General features: G+C 49.1%; 1 protein-coding gene across 1 annotated transcript; it reads left to right on the forward strand.

Annotated features, from left to right (window-relative positions):
* The first annotated feature begins 10184 nt into the window (after nt 1–10184).
* On the forward strand, nt 10185–10642 carry LOC141258485 (interleukin-17F-like). Its single transcript, XM_073673478.1, has 2 exons — nt 10185–10270; nt 10408–10642. The coding sequence occupies exons 1-2, from the start codon at nt 10185–10187 to the stop codon at nt 10640–10642; spliced, it is 321 nt and encodes a 106-aa protein (XP_073529579.1).
* Nucleotides 10643–19263: the final 8621 nt, after the last annotated feature.

A 19263-nucleotide genomic window follows, 5' to 3' on the forward strand; every position in this document is an offset into this window, starting at 1 on the left:
GATTAACTCCGGAAGGAGCACCATCGTGCGCGCTGTCAGGCTTTTCCTCCATGTTGGAAGCCTTGCGGCTTCTAGGAGTCTCCACAGTCCTGGGGGGAGTAGGAGCCACATTGCTGCGACTCCTGGTGGAGGGTCTCACCCCCGAGTCCTCCGATGTGCAGGCCGGTTGCTGGTTTCTTCTGCCCCCCACCGCCTGGTTCGTGAAGCAGAAGCCTGGGACTTGGCTCCATCACTCATCCCAGGAAACCCACTCTCTCACTGGGTAGGAGAGAGAGCAGATCCCCAGGTGGAGAGGTGTTGGTTCTCAGGAGAGCTGGAGCACACAGCAGGATCTGCGGCCACCACACCCTAAATCACCACAGTGAGCAACAGCTGATCAGAGCTGCACTCACTATTCTGCTGGTGCAGTCACTGTGTACATACATTACATTACTGATCCTGTACTGATCCTGAGTTACATCCTGTATTATACCCCAGAGCTGCACTCACTATTCTGCTGGTGGAGTCACTGTGTACATATATTACATTACTGATCCTGAGTTATATCCTGTATTATACCCCAGAGCTGCACTCACTATTCTGCTGGAGCAGTCACTGTATACATATATTACATTATTTATCCTGTACTGATCCTGAGTTACATCCTATATTATACTCCAGAGCTGCACTCACTATTCTGCTGGTGCAGTCACTGTGTATTTATGTATTACATTACTGATCCTGTACTGATCCTGAGTTATATCCTGTATTATACCCTAGAGATGCACTCACTATTCTGCTGGTGCAGTCACTGTGTACATACATTACATTACTGATCCGAGAGAATTATGAATACAGCTCTGGAGTATTATACTGGTTGCAATGATAAGTAATACAATATATTTAAGCAGTAATATCTGTCTCACAATTCGACAGACCCTTTCTAACAACATTCCCTCTTGAACATTGGAGAAACCTCACTGTCCTGTAATATTACAGTATCTATAATATAACCGGGGATGCGGGTCTCTGTCCGAAGCTCCACACAGAAGACCGCATCCAGCCGTTACCGGTAAGAGGAGGTGTATGGCGTCGGAGAGCGCGGTATGCATAGGCACTGAAAGCACACTGCGATCTCCGGCGCCATACTTACATACTTACCTGACCGGGAGGAGCGTTGCCGCGGTACCTCTCTTCAGCGGAGACCGGGGGCGGAGTGAGACGTCGGATCAGCGCATGCGCATAGCGCTATCCGGCGCCATTTTACTGAAGGCACATTTACAGCGCGGTGCTCTGTCGCCGCACTCCTCCCCCGGCCTCCGGCAGAACAGGACGCTGCAGCGCTGGGGTACAGAGAAGAAACGTGAGTATAACTGTTTATTTTTTGGGGGATGTATGTATAGTGGGGGGATGAGGGGTGCCACGCATACCAGGATTGGGGATGAGGGGTGCCACGCATACCAGGACTGGGTATGAGGGGTGCCACGCATAATGGGATTGGGGATGAGGGGAGCCACGCATAATGAGATTGGGGATGAGGGGTGCCACGCATAATGGGATTGGGGATGAGGGGTGCGACGCATAATGGGATTGGGGATGAGGGGAAACACGCATACCAGGATTGGAGATGAGGGGTGACACGCATACCAGGATTGGGTATGAGGGGTGCCACGCATACCGGGATAGGGGATGAGGGGTGCCACGCATAATGTGATTGGGGATGACGGGAGCCACGCATAATGGGATTGGGGATGAGGGGTGCCACGCATAATGGGATTGGGGATGAGGGGAAACACGCATACCAGGATTGGGGATGAGGGGTGACACGCATACCAGGATTGGGGATGAGGGGTGCCACGCATAATGGCATTGGGGATGAGGGGAGCCATGCATACCAGGATTGGGGATGAGGGGTGCCACGCATACCAGGATTGGGGATGAAAGGTGCCACGCATACCAGAATAGGGATGAGAGGTGCCACGCATACCGGGATTGGGGATGAGGGGTGCCATGCATACCAGGATTGGGGATGAAAGTTGCCATGCATACCAGAATAGGGATGAGGGGTGCCACGCATACCAGAATAGGGATGAGGGGTGCCACGCATACCAGAATAGGGATGAGGGGTGCCACGCATACCGGGATTGGGGATGAGGGGTGCCACGCTTACCAGGATTGGGGATGAGGGGTGCACCGCATACCAGGATTGGGTATGAAAGGTGCCACGCATACCAGAATAGGGATGAGGGATGCCACGCATACCGGGATTGGGGATGAGGGGTTCCATGCATACCGGGATTGTGGATGAGGGGTGCCACGCATACCGGGATTGGGGATGAGGGGTGCCACGCATACCAGGATTGGGGATGAGGGGTGCCACGCATACCGGGATTGGGGATGAGGGAGGCATGCATACCAGGATTCGGATGAGGGGCCATGCAATTCAGCATCGAAGTCAAAGTTAAAAAAAAAACACAATCACCCAGAATAAAGTCCTTTAATTGAAATAAAGACACAATTCTTTATTGTTCTACATTAAACCATACTTACCATCACGCCCATTCCAGCTGAAGCCAGTGATCTCCTGCAATAAAAGAAAAATAATAAACCAACCGTATCCTTACCTTTCCATGGTTCCCAGGACGGCTCCAGCTCTGCTACATTTGTAGCACCCTGAGGACTCGGCTGCTACAGGGGTATTGCACCTCAAACCAGAGGTGTGATATTCCACTCCCGGGTAAGGATGGAGTGTGGACCAGGACTCAGTAAGCTGCATGCACCACACACACCCCATTTCCGAGGGACAGCTCAACGGTGCTCCCACTAGACAGAAGTGCAGGCACGACAGCATCTGTTCCTGGCTGGAGTGGGGGGGTGGGAGGAAAACCCAGTGGTGTAGGAGCAGATAGGGGTGGGTCTCTGGGCATAGGTAGGAGCCCATTGGTTGCTAGTCACCTGGGCTCACACATAGAGGGAGGTATATAAGGTGGGCACCATCTTAGAACAGTGTTCAGTCCCGTGGTCAGTTCAGAGAGGAGTTCAGCCAGAGAGGGCTGACAGGGAGCTGTGGCTCAGTCTGGGCCCAGCTCCAGAGGCAGGCCTGGAGTGGAGGCCAGGAACAGCAGAAAGAGAGAGAGAGAAGAAGGAACAGAAAGGAAAGTAAGAAAGGAAGCAAGGAACACAGAGAAAGGCCCAGAGACACGAAGGCAGAAGGAACCCCATATGTCCAGGAGATATAGGGTGAAGGGTTGGCAGAGCAGGGTACCGGAACCCGAATTGGTGGAGGCGACTAATCCTCAGCCAAAACCGGAGGTTGTGACCACATCTTGGTGCGATCCCTCACTACATCCACCAGAAAGGCAGACCGTATAGGGTCAGGGAAACCGGGAGAGGTTTCGCCAACAGAAGGCCCGAGGAAGCTGGACAAAGGTGGGTCACTGGTGGGGACGGCCAGTAGAAAGGAAGAGAGGGGAGCTCTGAACCACACTCTGGAATTGCCTGGGAGTTGACCGAGTCCCTCACCTGGTGAACGCAGCACGGCTCGGGCGGTCCTAACTGTGCACAAGTGACCTGATAAAGAACTGTGAGTAAAGCATTGAAAACTGCAGCTGCACGTCTCTGTGGTTCCTCGCCGCACCAGCACCATCAGTACTGGGACACTCACACCATCACCACCATCATCTCTTACACTAGCTGCCCTGAGGTAATACTTCTCCCGTGGGGAGTTATCCCATTCTTGGCTGCGCAAACAACATCAGCCTCAGCGGTCTGCAGCGCAGCGGCGGTCCCCACTGACCGCAATCCACGGGTGGCGTAGTCGGACACTTATTATTACAACATTTAGACTGCCACTGGTTTGACCACCCTGGGCACGGACCGGGTCACCGCCACGGAGAACTACAACCCCCAGCGATCCGGTTCCGGGTATTCCCCCTGCACAGCAGCACAGCACACGGCCCAGGGGGCGAGTCAACTTTGGCGTAGTCGGCAGGATCATTACCAACCCGCCACAAGCGGGTATTGCGTGCCTGAAGAAAACTGCACATGTACCTTAAAAAGAAGTCTCCCGCCATTTCCAGAAGTTTCCCGCTGTCCGGAGTCGTTTCCCGCCATCCGGAGCCGATTCCCGCCATCAGACGCCATTTTGGACCGTTTCCCGCCATCTTCATCCGTTTTTCCCGCCCTGGCAGAGCGGACGCCATTATGTGCGCACCAAAGGACAGCAGGAAGCCGCCTCCCATCGTGGGCCAGGTCCCAGAGTGGCGCCAAAGGAGGGGCCCGCCCCCAGCAACAATAAGTACAGCAATGGAGATGTCCATCAAAGTGGGGGGGCTGCCCCTGAAGGTGATTGTCAGCAGATGCCCCCAGGACCAACCCCTATGGGGGCGGATAGAGAAGAAAACTGAGGGGCTGGGTGCGGCCTGGATCAGTCTGGACCTGCTGCACCCGGAGATGGAGGGAGCAGAAAACTCCACAAGCACCCTGGCCCGCAGCCTGCTGCAAGCGGAGCCACCCTGCAGCCTGACAGAACTGCTGGCCCAACTGCCTAGAGACCCGGATCGTGCGCGCGCAGCGCTGGAAGATCTGAATAGAAGAATGGTCCGGGCGCAGCGGGATGTGTTTGCCGGGTGGAGAGAGGAGATGGCCCGGCAGCACGGAGGTGACCAGCAGAGGACCCCGACGGAACCGGGCAGCGCGCTTACCACTGGGCGCGAAGAAGAGGGACCGGCAGCTGCAGACGACGCCGCGGAGGAGGCCACGGAGACCGAGGCAGGTAATGGGGATGCCACCACCCCAAGCCCTGGGAACACCAGCCTGCCCTCACCCTCCGTTGCGGGACCCGAGGCCCCGGGGACCGTACCTGAGACCACGCCTCCACCGCCACCAGCTAGGCCTCAGGCAGCAAGCATCGCCGTCACGCCCCGCCCCGCGCTGTGCCCTCTGAACCCTGGTGCCGTACAGCGTGAGACATCACAGGCCAGGACGCAAGACCCAGCACACCCGGGCGCTGCTGCCTCACCAGCGCCCCCTACCTTGGCGGTGCCATCCCCGGGCACGACCGACAAGCGACCGCCAGCCTGGTCGCAAGGCCGAGTGCCCCCGGGCACTGCCACCCGTCCGAAGCCCACAGTGCCACCCCTGGGCGCGGACCTGTATGCCCAACATACCAGCCCGGACGGGCTACCCTTTGAATGGCCACCGGAGTTCGCCAACCCCCATCTCCGGAAAGAGCGACCCCTGAGTGAGCCTCTGCTCCCGGCCCCGGAGCCCGCCAACATCGCTCCACCCCTGCCGGAGGATGCCCAGTTTGCATGGGACCCCACTAGCGAGAACCACATGGGCTTCACCCAGGAGACGCGGGCGGAAGAAGCCCAGCGCCTGGAGTGCTGCCGTCAGCAGCTAGCCACCTATGAAAGAGAGCGGCGGCAGAGGCGCATCAGGGAGCAGCGACTCCAGGCCAGGAGCGCAGAGCAGAAGAGAAGGGCCCGTCAAGACTCCCACGCCATCCGCGGTCCCCGAGCCACCAGGACCGTAGTCAATTTCCAGCTAGAGCATGGCTGGGGCTTCATAAGAGACCCAGAGGCTGAAACCGACCTATTTGTCACCAGAAGGGACGTGGAAAGCCACCTGCCGGAGGGACATCACGGACGTGACTTGTACCCCGGTGACTTGGTCACTTACACCCGGCACCAGGGTGCCAAAGGACTGTACGCCCTCCATGTACATCGTCTGACTGAGGAGGAGCTGCGGTATCGCCCAGACACATACTACCCTGAGGATCCGGACGGATCTGAAGAGTACAAGGAGGAAGCATCAGGAAGACACCGTTACCAGTGAACGGTAAAGTGGAACTGTATATAGTTACCCGTCAGGGTATAAGAACTGTTGCTGATTGAAGTGTGGTCCCCGTTGGGACTAATGTGAACTGTTTCCTGATAAAAGTCACCCCTCCTTATCCCTAACCAGGCTGAGGACTGTGAGCAGCCATTCCCCTATCCCCACTGGCCGAGGACTGAGAGCGGCCGATTCCTTGTAAATAGTTGCGCTTCTTAAAGCGCCCCCTACTGGTTTTATACAAAAACTGCAACGTCTACCTCGGAATTAAATGGACTGTTGCACCTTTACCTGGTCGCAAGTTGCACAGCGGCCAGAGTTCAAGAATCAGCTTCAAAATGTTTTACTTGAAAATGTTTTTGTTTAAGAATGTCTTATATTGAAAAGTTTTAAATGCTGCTAGAATAATAATGCAAATGTTTCATGTGATGTTTTATATGCTAAAAGAGTTCCGGTAGTTTTGACCATAGCTAGTGACAGAAGAATGTTAAAGAAAAGAAAAAGAGTACCAGTAACGTTAAAAAGAAAAGAGTACCTCCCATAAAGGGATGAGTTTTTGGTTAATGTCTTATATGTGAGCGCACTTTAAAAATTTGTATGTTTTTAAATTGTTTTGCTCTTTTCCAGCCCGAGGACGTGCTGTGATTTACCAGGGGGGAATGTAGCACCCCGAGGACTCGGCTGCTACAGGGGTATTGCACCTCAAACCAGAGGTGTGATATTCCACTCCCGGGTAAGGATGGAGTGTGGACCAGGACTCAGTAAGCTGCATGCACCACACACACCCCATTTCCGAGGGACAGCTCAACGGTGCTCCCACTAGACAGAAGTGCAGGCACGACAGCATCTGTTCCTGGCTGGAGTGGGGAGGGGGAGGAAAACCCAGTGGTGTAGGAGCAGATAGGGGTGGGTCTCTGGGCATAGGTAGGAGCCCATTGGTTGCTAGTCACCTGGGCTCACACATAGAGGGAGGTATATAAGGTGGGCACCATCTTAGAACAGTGTTCAGTCCCGTGGTCAGTTCAGAGAGGAGTTCAGCCAGAGAGGGCTGACAGGGAGCTGTGGCTCAGTCTGGGCCCAGCTCCAGAGGCAGGCCTGGAGTGGAGGCCAGGAACAGCAGAAAGAGAGAGAGAGAAGAAGGAACAGAAAGGAAAGTAAGAAAGGAAGCAAGGAACACAGAGAAAGGCCCAGAGACACGAAGGCAGAAGGAACCCCATATGCCCAGGAGATATAGGGTGAAGGGTTGGCAGAGCAGGGTACCGGAACCCGAATTGGTGGAGGCGACTAATCCTCAGCCAAAACCGGAGGTTGTGACCACATCTTGGTGCGACCCCTCACTACATCCACCAGAAAGGCATACCGTATAGGGTCAGGGAAACCGGGAGAGGTTTCGCCAACAGAAGGCCCGAGGAAGCTGGACAAAGGTGGGTCACTGGTGGGGACGGCCAGTAGAAAGGAAGAGAGGGGAGCTCTGAACCACACTCTGGAATTGCCTGGGAGTTGACCGAGTCCCTCACCTGGTGAACGCAGCACGGCTCGGGCGGTCCTAACTGTGCACAAGTGACCTGATAAAGAACTGTGAGTAAAGCATTGAAAACTGCAGCTGCACGTCTCTGTGGTTCCTCGCCGCACCAGCACCATCAGTACTGGGACACTCACACCATCACCACCATCATCTCTTACACTAGCTGCCCTGAGGTAATACTTCTCCCGTGGGGAGTTATCCCATTCTTGGCTGCGCAAACAACATCAGCCTCAGCGGTCTGCAGCGCAGCGGCGGTCCCCACTGACCGCAATCCACGGGTGGCGTAGTCGGACACTTATTATAACACCATTAAGACTGCCACTGGTTTGACCACCCTGGGCACGGACCGGGTCACCGCCACGGAGAACTACAACCCCCAGCGATCCGGTTCCGGGTATTCCCCCTGCATAGCAGCACAGCATAGGCCCAGGGGGCGCGTCACATTCACATGACAGGCTGGATCGCAGCCGAAAGCTGCCATCCAGCTTGCCATGCCGCAGAGACTGAGAAGCGCAGACATGCTTGTGCTCCTCAGTGTCTCGCTGTGACCGCATTCAGATGAGCCGAGTTCATGTCCAATGAACTCAGCTCACGTCATGCACGTCACTGACAGCGTGGGAAAATTCTCCTGCTCAAGAGCTGTGGGAAGAGTGAGGCTAAGTGCCAGAATTGGCGCATCCTAAGGATGCGCCATTTCTGGGGCAGCTGACTGCTGGTGTTTCTAGCCTGGGAGGGGGCCAATATTCATGGCACCCTTCCTGGGCTATTAATATCAGCCCCCAGCTGTCTGCCTAGCCTTTGCTAGCTATTAAAATAGGGGGAACCCCACGTCATTTTTTTGGGGCGGTCCCCCATTTTAATAGCTAGTAAAGGCTAGGTATTCAGCTGGGGGCTGATATTAGTAGCCTGGGAAGCTCCGTGGGTATTACCCCCTTCCCAGGCTTCAAACATCTGCCCCAGCCGTCTGCTTAACCTCCGCTAGAGCCTAAAAGTACGGGGAACCCCGCGCCAATTTTTTTTTAAATAAATCCTTTATTTTAACACTAAATGACAAGTACATTTGAATTGAAATGAATTTCCGGTGGCTTTTTTAAAGAGACGGTGCATGAAAACACTATTATTTTTTTAAATAAATCCTTTACACTAAATGACAAGTACAGTAAGCAACACTGTCACTGTACTTCATATATGTGTGACTGACATGTTTCTATCTTTCTAATCTATGTGTGATGCTCTATTCTTTCTGTTGTAAATTGTCGGGTACCGGTGTATGCCGATGCTGAATTGCCGGCCGGCTTTTTTAAAGAGACGGTGCATGAAAACACTATTATTTTTTTTAATAAATCCTTTAACATTAAATGACAAGTAGAGTAAGCTGAGCGCTGCCATCCAGCTTGTCATCCTTCAGAGACACTGCAGAGCACAGGCATTATGGGAACTTCCGATTCCGGTATTCTATATTCTAAAAGTATCGGAACTCAGTATCAGAACTCCCATACCGCGAATATCGGTCGATACCCGATATTTCAGTATCGGAATGCTCAACACTAGTCCTGATATATATTTTGCTCAGGAGCATTTTCTAGACTGGATACAATGTATCCGCTGAGAGCAGGAGCAGCAATGTGCAGGATTACGGCCTCCGAATGGAAACAGAACCGTCCTCATTCACTGACATCAAACAGATCCTGAAGATGGTGAGAGATGAAACACAAAGTGGAATAACACAAAGATGTAGAAGATTTCATTTATTCACTGATTTACCGCTGCTCCCATCACTAGTGGTGACGTTACATTTCAGGACAGGACACATAATATTTGTAATTCCCCCTCTAAAGGAAGATAATAGACTCAGCCTTGCTAAAGGGGTTATAAGAAAGGGTTATATATATATATAAAATAAGAAAACACACCAGGTATTGCTCACCCTCCCCGGGTCTAACGCCATCTTTCCGACACTGCCTGGTCTGTGCTGATTGTCTGCAGTGCTGACATCAAGTTGACAGCATTGCAACCAATCAGTGAGCTGAACACAGCCATGATTGGCTGTAGAGTTGTTGATGTGATGTCAGTGCTGCAGACAATCAGCAGAGATCCGGCAGCAGCGGAGAGCTGGAGTTAGACCCAGGGAGGGGGAGTAATACTCAGTTTGTTTTGTTACAGCCACTGTAGCCCATGATAGTCACTATTCTGAAAGGGGACAACCCCTTCAAGGCAAACGTCATCTGCACAAGACAAGTTTCCCCTATTTTTGGAATGATGTGAATTATTCTCCATGTTCTCCCCATCTTTCCCTATCTCTCAGGTGGCCGTCCTGGTCTCCTTCAGCTCATCGGCCTTTCTACCAGAGGAGGATTTGCCCCATAATCAGGAAGGATCTAGGGGTGAAGAGCTCCCTCTAGAGGGCAGACAGAGATGTCCTGGAAGAAGGAACCGGCACCTGCCGACCAGTATGACAGTGGACACCAGTCTGATTGACAGCAGCTCTATGGACGGCTCGGAGCAGATGGAGGACGGTCACACCCGCTCTCTGTCCCCCTGGGAATACAGGTAATATCACAACCTGTCACATTACAAGCAGCGCTGAATAGTGATACAGTCCGGTGGAGATTCCCGGAGTCTCCTGTAGAAGGACGTCTAGTAAAGTATAGAAAGAAAATAATCTTTTCAGTAGAGTTACAATAGCAGGGAATAGCTTGTCGGGATGTTTTTATAACCCCTTTAGTGGAGAATAACGTCTTCCCATCTTCTAGCCGCCTCTCGTTCTTCTTTTCCTGCCTACAAGCTCCCAGTAACCGTTCAGAAATCTCCCCTGTCCCCAAATAGACTTCAGGGGAGGAGGGAGATGCAGCTGCAGTTATTAGAAATAAAACATGAAGGAGAGAAGCTGAGAGCGCACGGCGCGGCTCTGACATCACCCAGAATAACCTTGTATGGAGGGAGAAACTGGAGATTTATAGAGCAGAAGACTGAAGAAAAAGCATTGAGAATCTGCAGGATAAGAACAAGGAGTGCGGACATGGACCAGGTGTTACACAGCTTCTCTCACTGTGTATTTTTATTCCCAGTCTCAGCACAGATACCAACAGGTTCCCTGTCGTCATTGCCGAGGCCGATTGTCTGACTTTTGCTTGTGTAGACACTGATGGCCATGAAAGTCCAGACCTGATCTCCTTCCCCATCCAGCAGGAGGTGATGGTCCTACGACGGGAGCAGAAAGGCTGCAGCTTCTCCTACAGACTGGAGGGCGAGCTGGTGACTCTGGGCTGCACATGTGTCAGACCGACCATCAGCTATTACTGAATGCGTGGAAATATGGATGATGGACGCCTGATTGTCAACTTTTAAGATTTCTTGAGAATTTTTTATTTAAATAATAAAATAAAAGCAACTTTAATTTTTTTATAGTGTTATCTCTGGTTACAATAGGTTTTGGAGTTTGGTAGTAGCTACTTGTCCATTACACAGGTCCATGTTATGGTGGAACATACTGGTATCATCAGAGGACACATGCCGTATATTCTCATTGTATAGGGCCATGCTGCTCCTTCAGGTGTCCTCAAGTTCATATGGAGGCGTCTTTTCTTCTTTAGATTACAATACAATGTTTCTAGGGAAAGTTCCTCCATAAAAAGAAATCTAATATGGCAGAACGTCTGCAGCTCCGTAATATGAGGGAATCTGTGTGACGCTCTACAGGCGATGTGCAAATGGGCCTTCACCTTAAAGGTTTGGAACAAGATGGTGAGTTATCACTTATCCATAGGACAGGGGATAATTACTGATCGCTTGGGGCCCAATCACTAAAGACCCCACTAATCCCAAATGTGGGCTCCATAATGAATGGACTGGAGGTCAAGTATGCGGACCCCTCATTGTGTATGGGATTGTTGGATTGCCGAGACTAGCGCTCATTCTCAGGTTTCCAAGACACGGACAAGATGGCGGATCAGACTATAAATTATCTTGAAAGTTTCTGACATGGCTGAAAATCAGTTTTTTGGCCATTATAAAATACTGTGAGGCCGATATATTAAGACTAAAGTTGTGCACAGACTGAAGTAGCATTACTGGCAGAAGAAACGCCAACGCTCTTGCAGAATTTGACAGGTGGACATAGCCATGTCCCATCCAGTCCCGGCTCCTCTCTAGCTCTGCCCATTTTGGCGGAGTTTCTTCAAACTAGCGAAAAAAAATTTAAAAGTGGGAACATTTCTGTACAACTCCTCTTTGCTCAATTTTTTTTAATACCTTTCAAAGCAGATTACTCCAGTTTTCTGATAAAAAAAGCTATGATGAAAGTTTTTGGTAAGTCCATTACTACACACCACCAAAAACCCACCTCTCCCAGGGGCTTGCCTATAATAAGTGCAGGGTTTACTGTTTCCTTCGTGCCCTAGAGACTAGGGGAGCCAAAAAGGTCCCTTTGTCCCATATGTAAATGTGGCACCCAGGGGATGGGGACTACTCGGCGCCAGGGACTTAATGCCTGGTCTTGGGGGAGGTCGCGGTGGTCGGCTCCCGGGCCCGTACCCTGGGGTCTCTCTTAAAAACGGGGAAAATGAAATGTCAAAGTTCGTGACGCCACCTGTGGTGTCTGGTGAGGATCACCAGCGCTGCGGCAGTCCACTGAGGCCGGTGTTATGGCAGCTATGATGGTGTAGCTCCCCACAGGTGGAGCTAGGCCTCAGGGCAGCGAAGTTTGACGAGGTGCACAATATGGAGATGACCCAGCCGGGTCCAAGGAAGAACAGGGGACACACCCACACACGGTTTGCTTCTGTACCTTTTACTGGTGGAAATGCAGGTACTGTCCGGAGCACTGCAGGGTGAGGGGTGCACTGCAGGACTCTCCCCAGTGAGCAGGTGTAAGGCCTCCTGTTTCTTCGCCGCTTAGTGTTAGTCTCTGGCCTGCCTGGAGCTAGGCCTAACTTAGTCTCTGTTCTGCACCGGCAGATCCTGTGGTAGGGCCTTCTGTTGGAGTACACACTCCCTGGTATATGGGGCCTCGGTAACTCCTGACCCTGGTATAACAGTCAGCGTTTGGTATTCCTGGGACATGTAGTTCGCCAGGGGTTCTGGTTGTCTTCTGCTGGGTGTAAAGAATCCCTGCAGACTCAGACCCGATGTCCGGTATATGGTTCCTGGGGTGAGCCGGTAAAGCTCCTCTGCCCCCAATGCTATTTACTCCTCTAGCCTTCGGCATACTCGGGCTCTCACTAGGCTATACACACTGGCAGTTGGTTGGCTGCCTCTTCTGCTGCTCTCTGAGCGTCAGCAACGCTCCTAGCTCACTTAACTCGAGCTGCTTGAGTCTGACTGAGCTCCACTGCAGACTGACCTGTTTCTCTGTGTCTCACTCTGCAGGAACTGGCTGTGGACTCCAGACTGTTCTGTCTCTACTCTCTTCCTGAGGAGAACTAACTCACAGACTCACTCCTTCTGTGTCTGAGCAGGAACTGCTGAATCACTCCACCTTCCCTATTTATATCCCTATCGGGCTTCCTCTGGTGGTCTGAGGTGGAAGGTGGAGGTGTGTGTATGCTGTGAGGGCCTCTTGTGGAGAAATCCATCCATGCACCCCTCTGGGATCTGTGGCACCATTGCGCAGCAGGGCACCACATATAGATTTTCTCCAATGTGAGGCAGGGTCATATGTTCAATAAAGACCCCAATCTTGTGGGTGTGGGAGAGCAGCATGGGATTGTGTGCTTCAAGTGCAGGGGCTGGATTTCAGGGAGGCTTTTTGGATTTTAATATTAAATACCTCCCATCCCATAAATCTGAATCAGAGGTCGGATTATTTACTTTAATACTAGAACACTGAGCATAACTACAATCCTCAACATTGAAATTGCAACACTAAGAAGGAAAAGTCGTGGAACTATGGAAATCACAGGACGGAGAGACGTGTTAGTGATCTGCAAATGATGAAAAAATGGATACAACATTTTCACATCTCAATTTATCCAGTATCGAGTATGATCCCCAAGCACAGAAATCCCCGCACTTACAGCCTTGGCTCCTGTTTTTACTTTATTGTATGGTTGGTTTATCTGCATTATCCACATTGTGGTTTTTACAGGTTTTATCTATATATTTTGTCTATGCACATTTTAACCTGAGTGTTACGAATCTGCGAACTCAGATATCCTGTGTTAAGTATTGTGGAATTTTTCAGGATCAAACTAAGAAACGTAGAGCTCAGAAACGCGTTGTCGTCTGGCTGAAGTACGTTTTGCTGATGGCATTTGTACATTTTTCATGTGCTGTTTTTGTAAGAAGCCACTTAAATTTGGTTGTGTTTATATGGATTAAATAAAGTGGAAAAAAGGGAGTGTTGGCCTGAATTTCACATTACTATATCACTTTTCATACTTTTGCATAGACCTGGTCAGAGAGTCTGGACATGTACAGTAACTCTGCTCTACAGACTCCGGCCACAAGGTAAGTTTAGTCTTACAGAGCCGCTATCTATCACCATGCACACTCAGCTTTTATCAGCTCAAATGTCTCCTGTACCCCTAGACTGTACCTGTTATATTTCCCCATCAACTACATGATGACAATTAGCTGCCATAAACTCAATGCATTGTAGGGGTTTTCCAGGTTTACTATATTGACCTCTTCACCGGTGGGGTTCAACATCAACTGACATCCAACAATCGGAATTATTATAAAGACATTTGTAACTGTGGACCATAGCACAGTATTGGAACTCACGTGGTTGCAAAACCACAGATTGATAATTGATATGGGGGAGTGGGGAGGGTCATTTACAAAACCTAGATGCCATAGACATTGACTGAAAATAAGTCCCCTTAAGAAATGGAAGTCTGCACACGTGTAGGAGAACAGTGGCAGGCAGAACAAAGATACCAGTCTCCTTCTGAAGGGTAATTTTACAGACTGTGTAAACCAATGGGACGTAGATTGAGAACTGGATCACTAATGATCGACTATTATTGTGATTGTGACAGGTAATCAAATTTTTCACTAGTGGCTACTAGAGGTGAACTGTAGTATTGCATCCTAACTAGTTAAAGAATTAGGAACTAGGGATGTCACGGGTGTGTCAGGTTTGACATACAGTCATTCTGGATCCGGCTGTAGAAGGTCGCTGCGCTTGGCCTTGCAGACACCTTCTTGATCCTTTCATCATCCCTCCCACTCTAGGACCCAGCGGTGATCTCCACCATCGCCTGCTAATTAACACACCTTTTCTGGATCTTTAAATATACTCAGTTTCTCAAGAGAGTTGCTGGTGATAGAGTAAATTCCTCTGTTCAGGTCTGGTGTTCTAGAAGTCAGCTAGATTCTTCTTGGAGTTCCTTTATGGATTGTAGTTGTGATCTCTCTGGTGTCTCCTCAAAGCTAAGTGTATCCCCTTGTCTGTTTCCCTTGTTTGTCTTTAGTTGCAGTGGGGCTGACTAGTGCTCACTCCTCCCCCTCCCTACCTAGGGCCTAGCTCTAGGGCCAGCCAGGGCTAAGGTATCCTGCTTGGCGATAGGTGCGGAACCTATTTAGGGACGATAAGGGAGTCATGGTGTTGTTAGATCTGCTTAGGGGTCTCCAATCCCCCTTTACTTAGTTGCTGGGCTTTCCCCCTTTTCCCGTTGTCGTACGCTGGGTTCTTCCCATACTTAGCATGACAAGGGATGAGCAGACTCGTGGAAGTTCAGGTTTTGGTACCCAACTGAACTTTAGTCCAAAGTTCGGTTCGGGTACCAAAACTGTACCCGATCTTGATCCAGTACCTGGACCCCATTGAAATCATTGGGAACTCCAACTTTGGAGATGTAAAAAACTCAATCTCCCTCCTCCCTCTCTCTCCTTTTCTCTCTATTTCCTTCCTCCTTCTCTTTTCTCTCTATCTCTCTCCTCCTGCTTCTCTCCTCCCTCTCTCTCTTTCCTCCCTCTCTCTTTCCTCCCTCTCTCCTCCCTCACTCTCTCTCCTTCATCGCTCTCCTCACTCTCTCTCTCCTCTATCTCTCTCTCTCCTCCATCTCTCTCCCTCGCCCTCTCCTCCATTTTATTCACTCTCTCCTCTCTCTTCTCAATCTCTCTCTCCCTTGCTCTTTGTCCTCCATCTCTTTCTCTCTCCTCCCTCTATCTCTCTCCTCCCTCTTTCTCCTTCCTCTCTCTCTCCTACCTCTCTCCGCTCCCTCTCTCTCTCTGCTCCCTTTCTCTGTCTCCTCCATCTCTCTCTCTCTCCTACATCTCTCTCCCTTACCCTTTCTTCCATCTCTTCTCACTCTCTCTCTTGCTCTTTCTCCTCCATCCCTTTTTTCTCTCCTCCCTCTATCTCTCTCCTCCCTCTTTCTCCTTCCTCTCTCTCTCCTACCTCTCTCCGCTCCCTCTCTCTCTCTCCTCCCTTTCTCTGTCTCCTCCATCTCTCTCTCCTCCATATCTCTCTCTCTCCTCCATCTCTCTCCGTTATCCTTTCTTCCATCTCTTCTCACTCTCTCTCACTTGCTCTGTCTCCTCCATCTCTTTCTCTCTCCTCCCTCTATCTCTCTCCTCCCTCTTTCTCCTACCGCTATCTCTCTCCACCCTCTCTCTCTCTCCTCCCTTGCTCTGTATCCTCCATCTCTCTCTCCTCCATATCTCTCTCTCTCCTCCATCTCTCTTCCTTACCCTTTCTACCATCTCTCTCACTCTCTCTCACTTGCTCTTTCTCTTCCATCTCTTTCTCTCTCCTCCCTCTATCTTTCTCCTCCTTCTCTCTCTCTCCTACCTCTCTCTCCCTGCTCCCTCTCTCTCCTCTCTCTAACTCTCTTCTCCCCAGACTCCCGAACTGTAAAATGGACTTCCAGGAGAAGCCCGTGTTCGGAGTTCAGCACCTGACACTAGGTGTCCGGTAGGAACCCCAAATTTTACAGTTCGGGTTCGCTCATCTCTATTGAGAACTATATAACACATTGATCGAGTGGCAAAGCCTTCTTCCCCTTTTAAGCCTAAAAAAAGCCCTATAGTCCTACAAATAAACTATAAAAGTTTCCAGCCCTTTAGGTGCAGCATCGTATAACAGAATACATTACATAAGTGATCCATTAATGGTGGATTCCTTTATTTACATACAGGGGAAGACACTGGTGTGTGAGTATATAGACATCTTTATTTTCAGATATACGCTGCATTTATTTTCTGCCAGTTACAGCGAGGACAGCTATAGTCATAGCGATGGTCCCGGCCGCTCCTCCGATCATCATCCCAATAACATTTCCCTGTAACCGTGTAGTTTCACAACGTTCTCCGGTGTACATGAAGGCCTGGCTGGAAGCACACCTACAGTATAAAAAGATATTAATGTACTACATGGGGAAAAGAGAGCTCTTTCCAAAAATTGTGAAAGTCACAGTTCATTTTGCATCTTTATTATTATTTTAAGTAATCTAAAATCTAAAAAAATGCAACTTTGCAAATATTTTCTGTTTTGTTTGTACTGTTCCTAAGAAGAACTGTTGGTCTCCTCCACGGTAACAGACTACAGACGTATCCTGCGTAGTCTGGTCCTGCAGTCATATACTGTATATACAGTCATATGAAAAAGTTTGGGCACCCCTATTAATCTTAAGCTTAATGTTCTATAAAAATTGGTGTTTTTGCAACAGCTATTTCAGTTTAATATATGTAATAACTGTTGGATACAGTAATGTTTCTGCCTTGAAATGAGGTTCATTGTACTAACAGAAAATGTGCAATCTGCATTCAAACTAAATTTGACAGGTGCATAAGTATGGGCACCTCACCAGAAAAGTGACATTAATAGTTAGTAGATCCTCCTTTTGCAAAAATAACAGCCTCTAGTCGCTTCCTGTAGCTTTTAATGAGTTCCTGGATCCTGGATGAAGGTATTTTTGACCATTCCTCTTTACAAAACAATTCCAGTTCAGTTAAGTTTGATGGTCGCCGAGCATGGACAGCCCTCTTCAAATGATCCCACAGATGTTCAATGATATTCAGGTCTGGGGACTGGGATGGCCATTCCAGAACATTGTAGTTGTTCCTCTGCATGAATGCCTGAGTAGATTTGGAGTGGTGTTTTGGATCATTGTCTTGCTGAAAGATCCATCCACTTTGTAACTTCATATTTATCACTGATTCTTGAACACTATTGTCAAGAATCTGCTGATACTGAGTGGAATCCATGCGTCCCTCAACTTTAACAAGATTCCCAGTGCCAGCATTGACCACACAGCCCCAAAGCATGATGGAACCTCCACCAAATTTTACTGTGGGTAGCAAGTGTTTTTCTTGGAATGCTGTGTTTTTTTGCCACCATGCATAACGCCTTTTTGTATGACCAAATAACTCAATCTTGATTTCATCAGTCCACAGGACCTTCTTCCAAAAAGAAATTGGCTTCTCCAAATGTGCTTTTGCATACCTCAGCCAACTCTGTTTGTGGCGTGCTTGCAGAAACGGCTTCTTTCGCATCACTCTCCCATACAGCTTCTCCTTGTGCAAAGTGCCTTGTATAGTTGACCGATGCACAGTGACACCATCTGCAGCAAGTTGATGCTGCAGCTCTCTGGAGGTGGTCTGAGGATTGTCCTTGACTGATCTCACCATTCTTCTTCTCTGCCTTTCTGATGTTTTTCTTGGCCTGCCACTTCTGGCCTTAACAAGAACTGTCCCTGTGTTCTTCCATTTCCTTACTATGTTCCTCACAGTGGAAACTGACAGGTTAAATCTCTGAGACAGCTTTTTGTATGCTTCCCCTGAACAATTATGTTGAATAATCTTTGTTTTCAGATCATTTGACAGTTGTTTTGAGGAGCACATGATGCCACTCTTCAGAGGAGATTCAAACAGGAGAACAACTTGCAAGTGGCCACTTTAAGTAGCTTTTCTCATGATTGCATACACCTGGCTATAAAGTTCAAAGCTCCATGAGGTTACAAAACCAAAAAAAGTGCTTTAGTAAGTCAGTAAAAAGTAGGTAGGAGTATTTAAAACAAGAAAATGATAAGGGTGCCCATACTTATGCACCTTTCAAATTTTGTTTGAATGCAGATTGCACATTTTCTGTTAGTACAATAAACCTCATTTCAAGGCAGAAACATTACTGTGTCCAACAGTTATTACATATATCAAACTGAAATAGCTGTTGCAAAAACACCAATTTTTATAAAACATTAAGCTTAAGATTAATAGGGGTGCCCAAACTTTTTCATATGACTGTATATAACATACATAAAGTGAATTCAGAGCTGTCTCCCATGATCTGCTTATACCCAGCACTGTGACAGTAACAAGGAGTTATTCTCTACCTCTGGAGACGCTAAACAAATACTCTGATATACTGGACTTTTCCATCATTATCTGTGTTTTCTAACTATATAGTTTATTATTTTTATAATTTATAGACCAAGACCTGTTCCAGGGAGACATCAAGCTTGCGGTGAGGACTACAATTTGTTATTAATGGGCAATGTGATTGTGGTGGTAATAGGTAGAGTCCATAAAGACCAGACTTGCTCCTCTGACCTCCATCTTTAGATTGGGGGAGAAGGGTTACAGGGGTGCACATACTGTGTTTGAATAGAGAGTAAAATGGATCTGGTTTCTCCGTGTCATATACTATGCACAACTTAAAGCTCAACTGATCTGTCAGCAGATCAAAGTGGGCAGTTTTTGCTTTTATTTTATTCCCACTACTCATCTGAGGATTCCTTCCTTTAATCCACCGTACGGTTCCAGAGATATTTAGTCTTTGCAAGAGGCCTGTCTCACAAGATCCTCTTGGGTGCGTCTTTAGACTGACCGCATTATTATCCTGTGAGCACCACTACCTTAGTAAAGATCATAAAAATTAGCACTAAATATAAAGGTCCATATCTCTGGAATCTGGATGTAAAAAAACACATAAGATAGAATAGTCAGGAGACAACAGGAATAAAATAAGAGCAAAAACTTGC

Source organism: Phyllobates terribilis, unplaced genomic scaffold (assembly GCF_046119375.1).
Source record: "Phyllobates terribilis strain yellow unplaced genomic scaffold, ASM4611937v1 Scaffold_3__8_contigs__length_932513732, whole genome shotgun sequence".
Lineage (NCBI taxonomy): Eukaryota > Metazoa > Chordata > Amphibia > Anura > Dendrobatidae > Phyllobates > Phyllobates terribilis.

Coding starts and splice junctions, on each gene's coding strand:
- LOC141258485 (XM_073673478.1), top strand. CDS start 10,185: ATGCAGCTGCAGTTATTAGAAATAAAACATGAAGGAGAGAAGCTGAGA. Junction 10,271..10,407: donor ACATCACCCAGAATAACCTT/GTATGGAGGGAG, acceptor TTTTATTCCCAG/TCTCAGCACAGATACCAACA.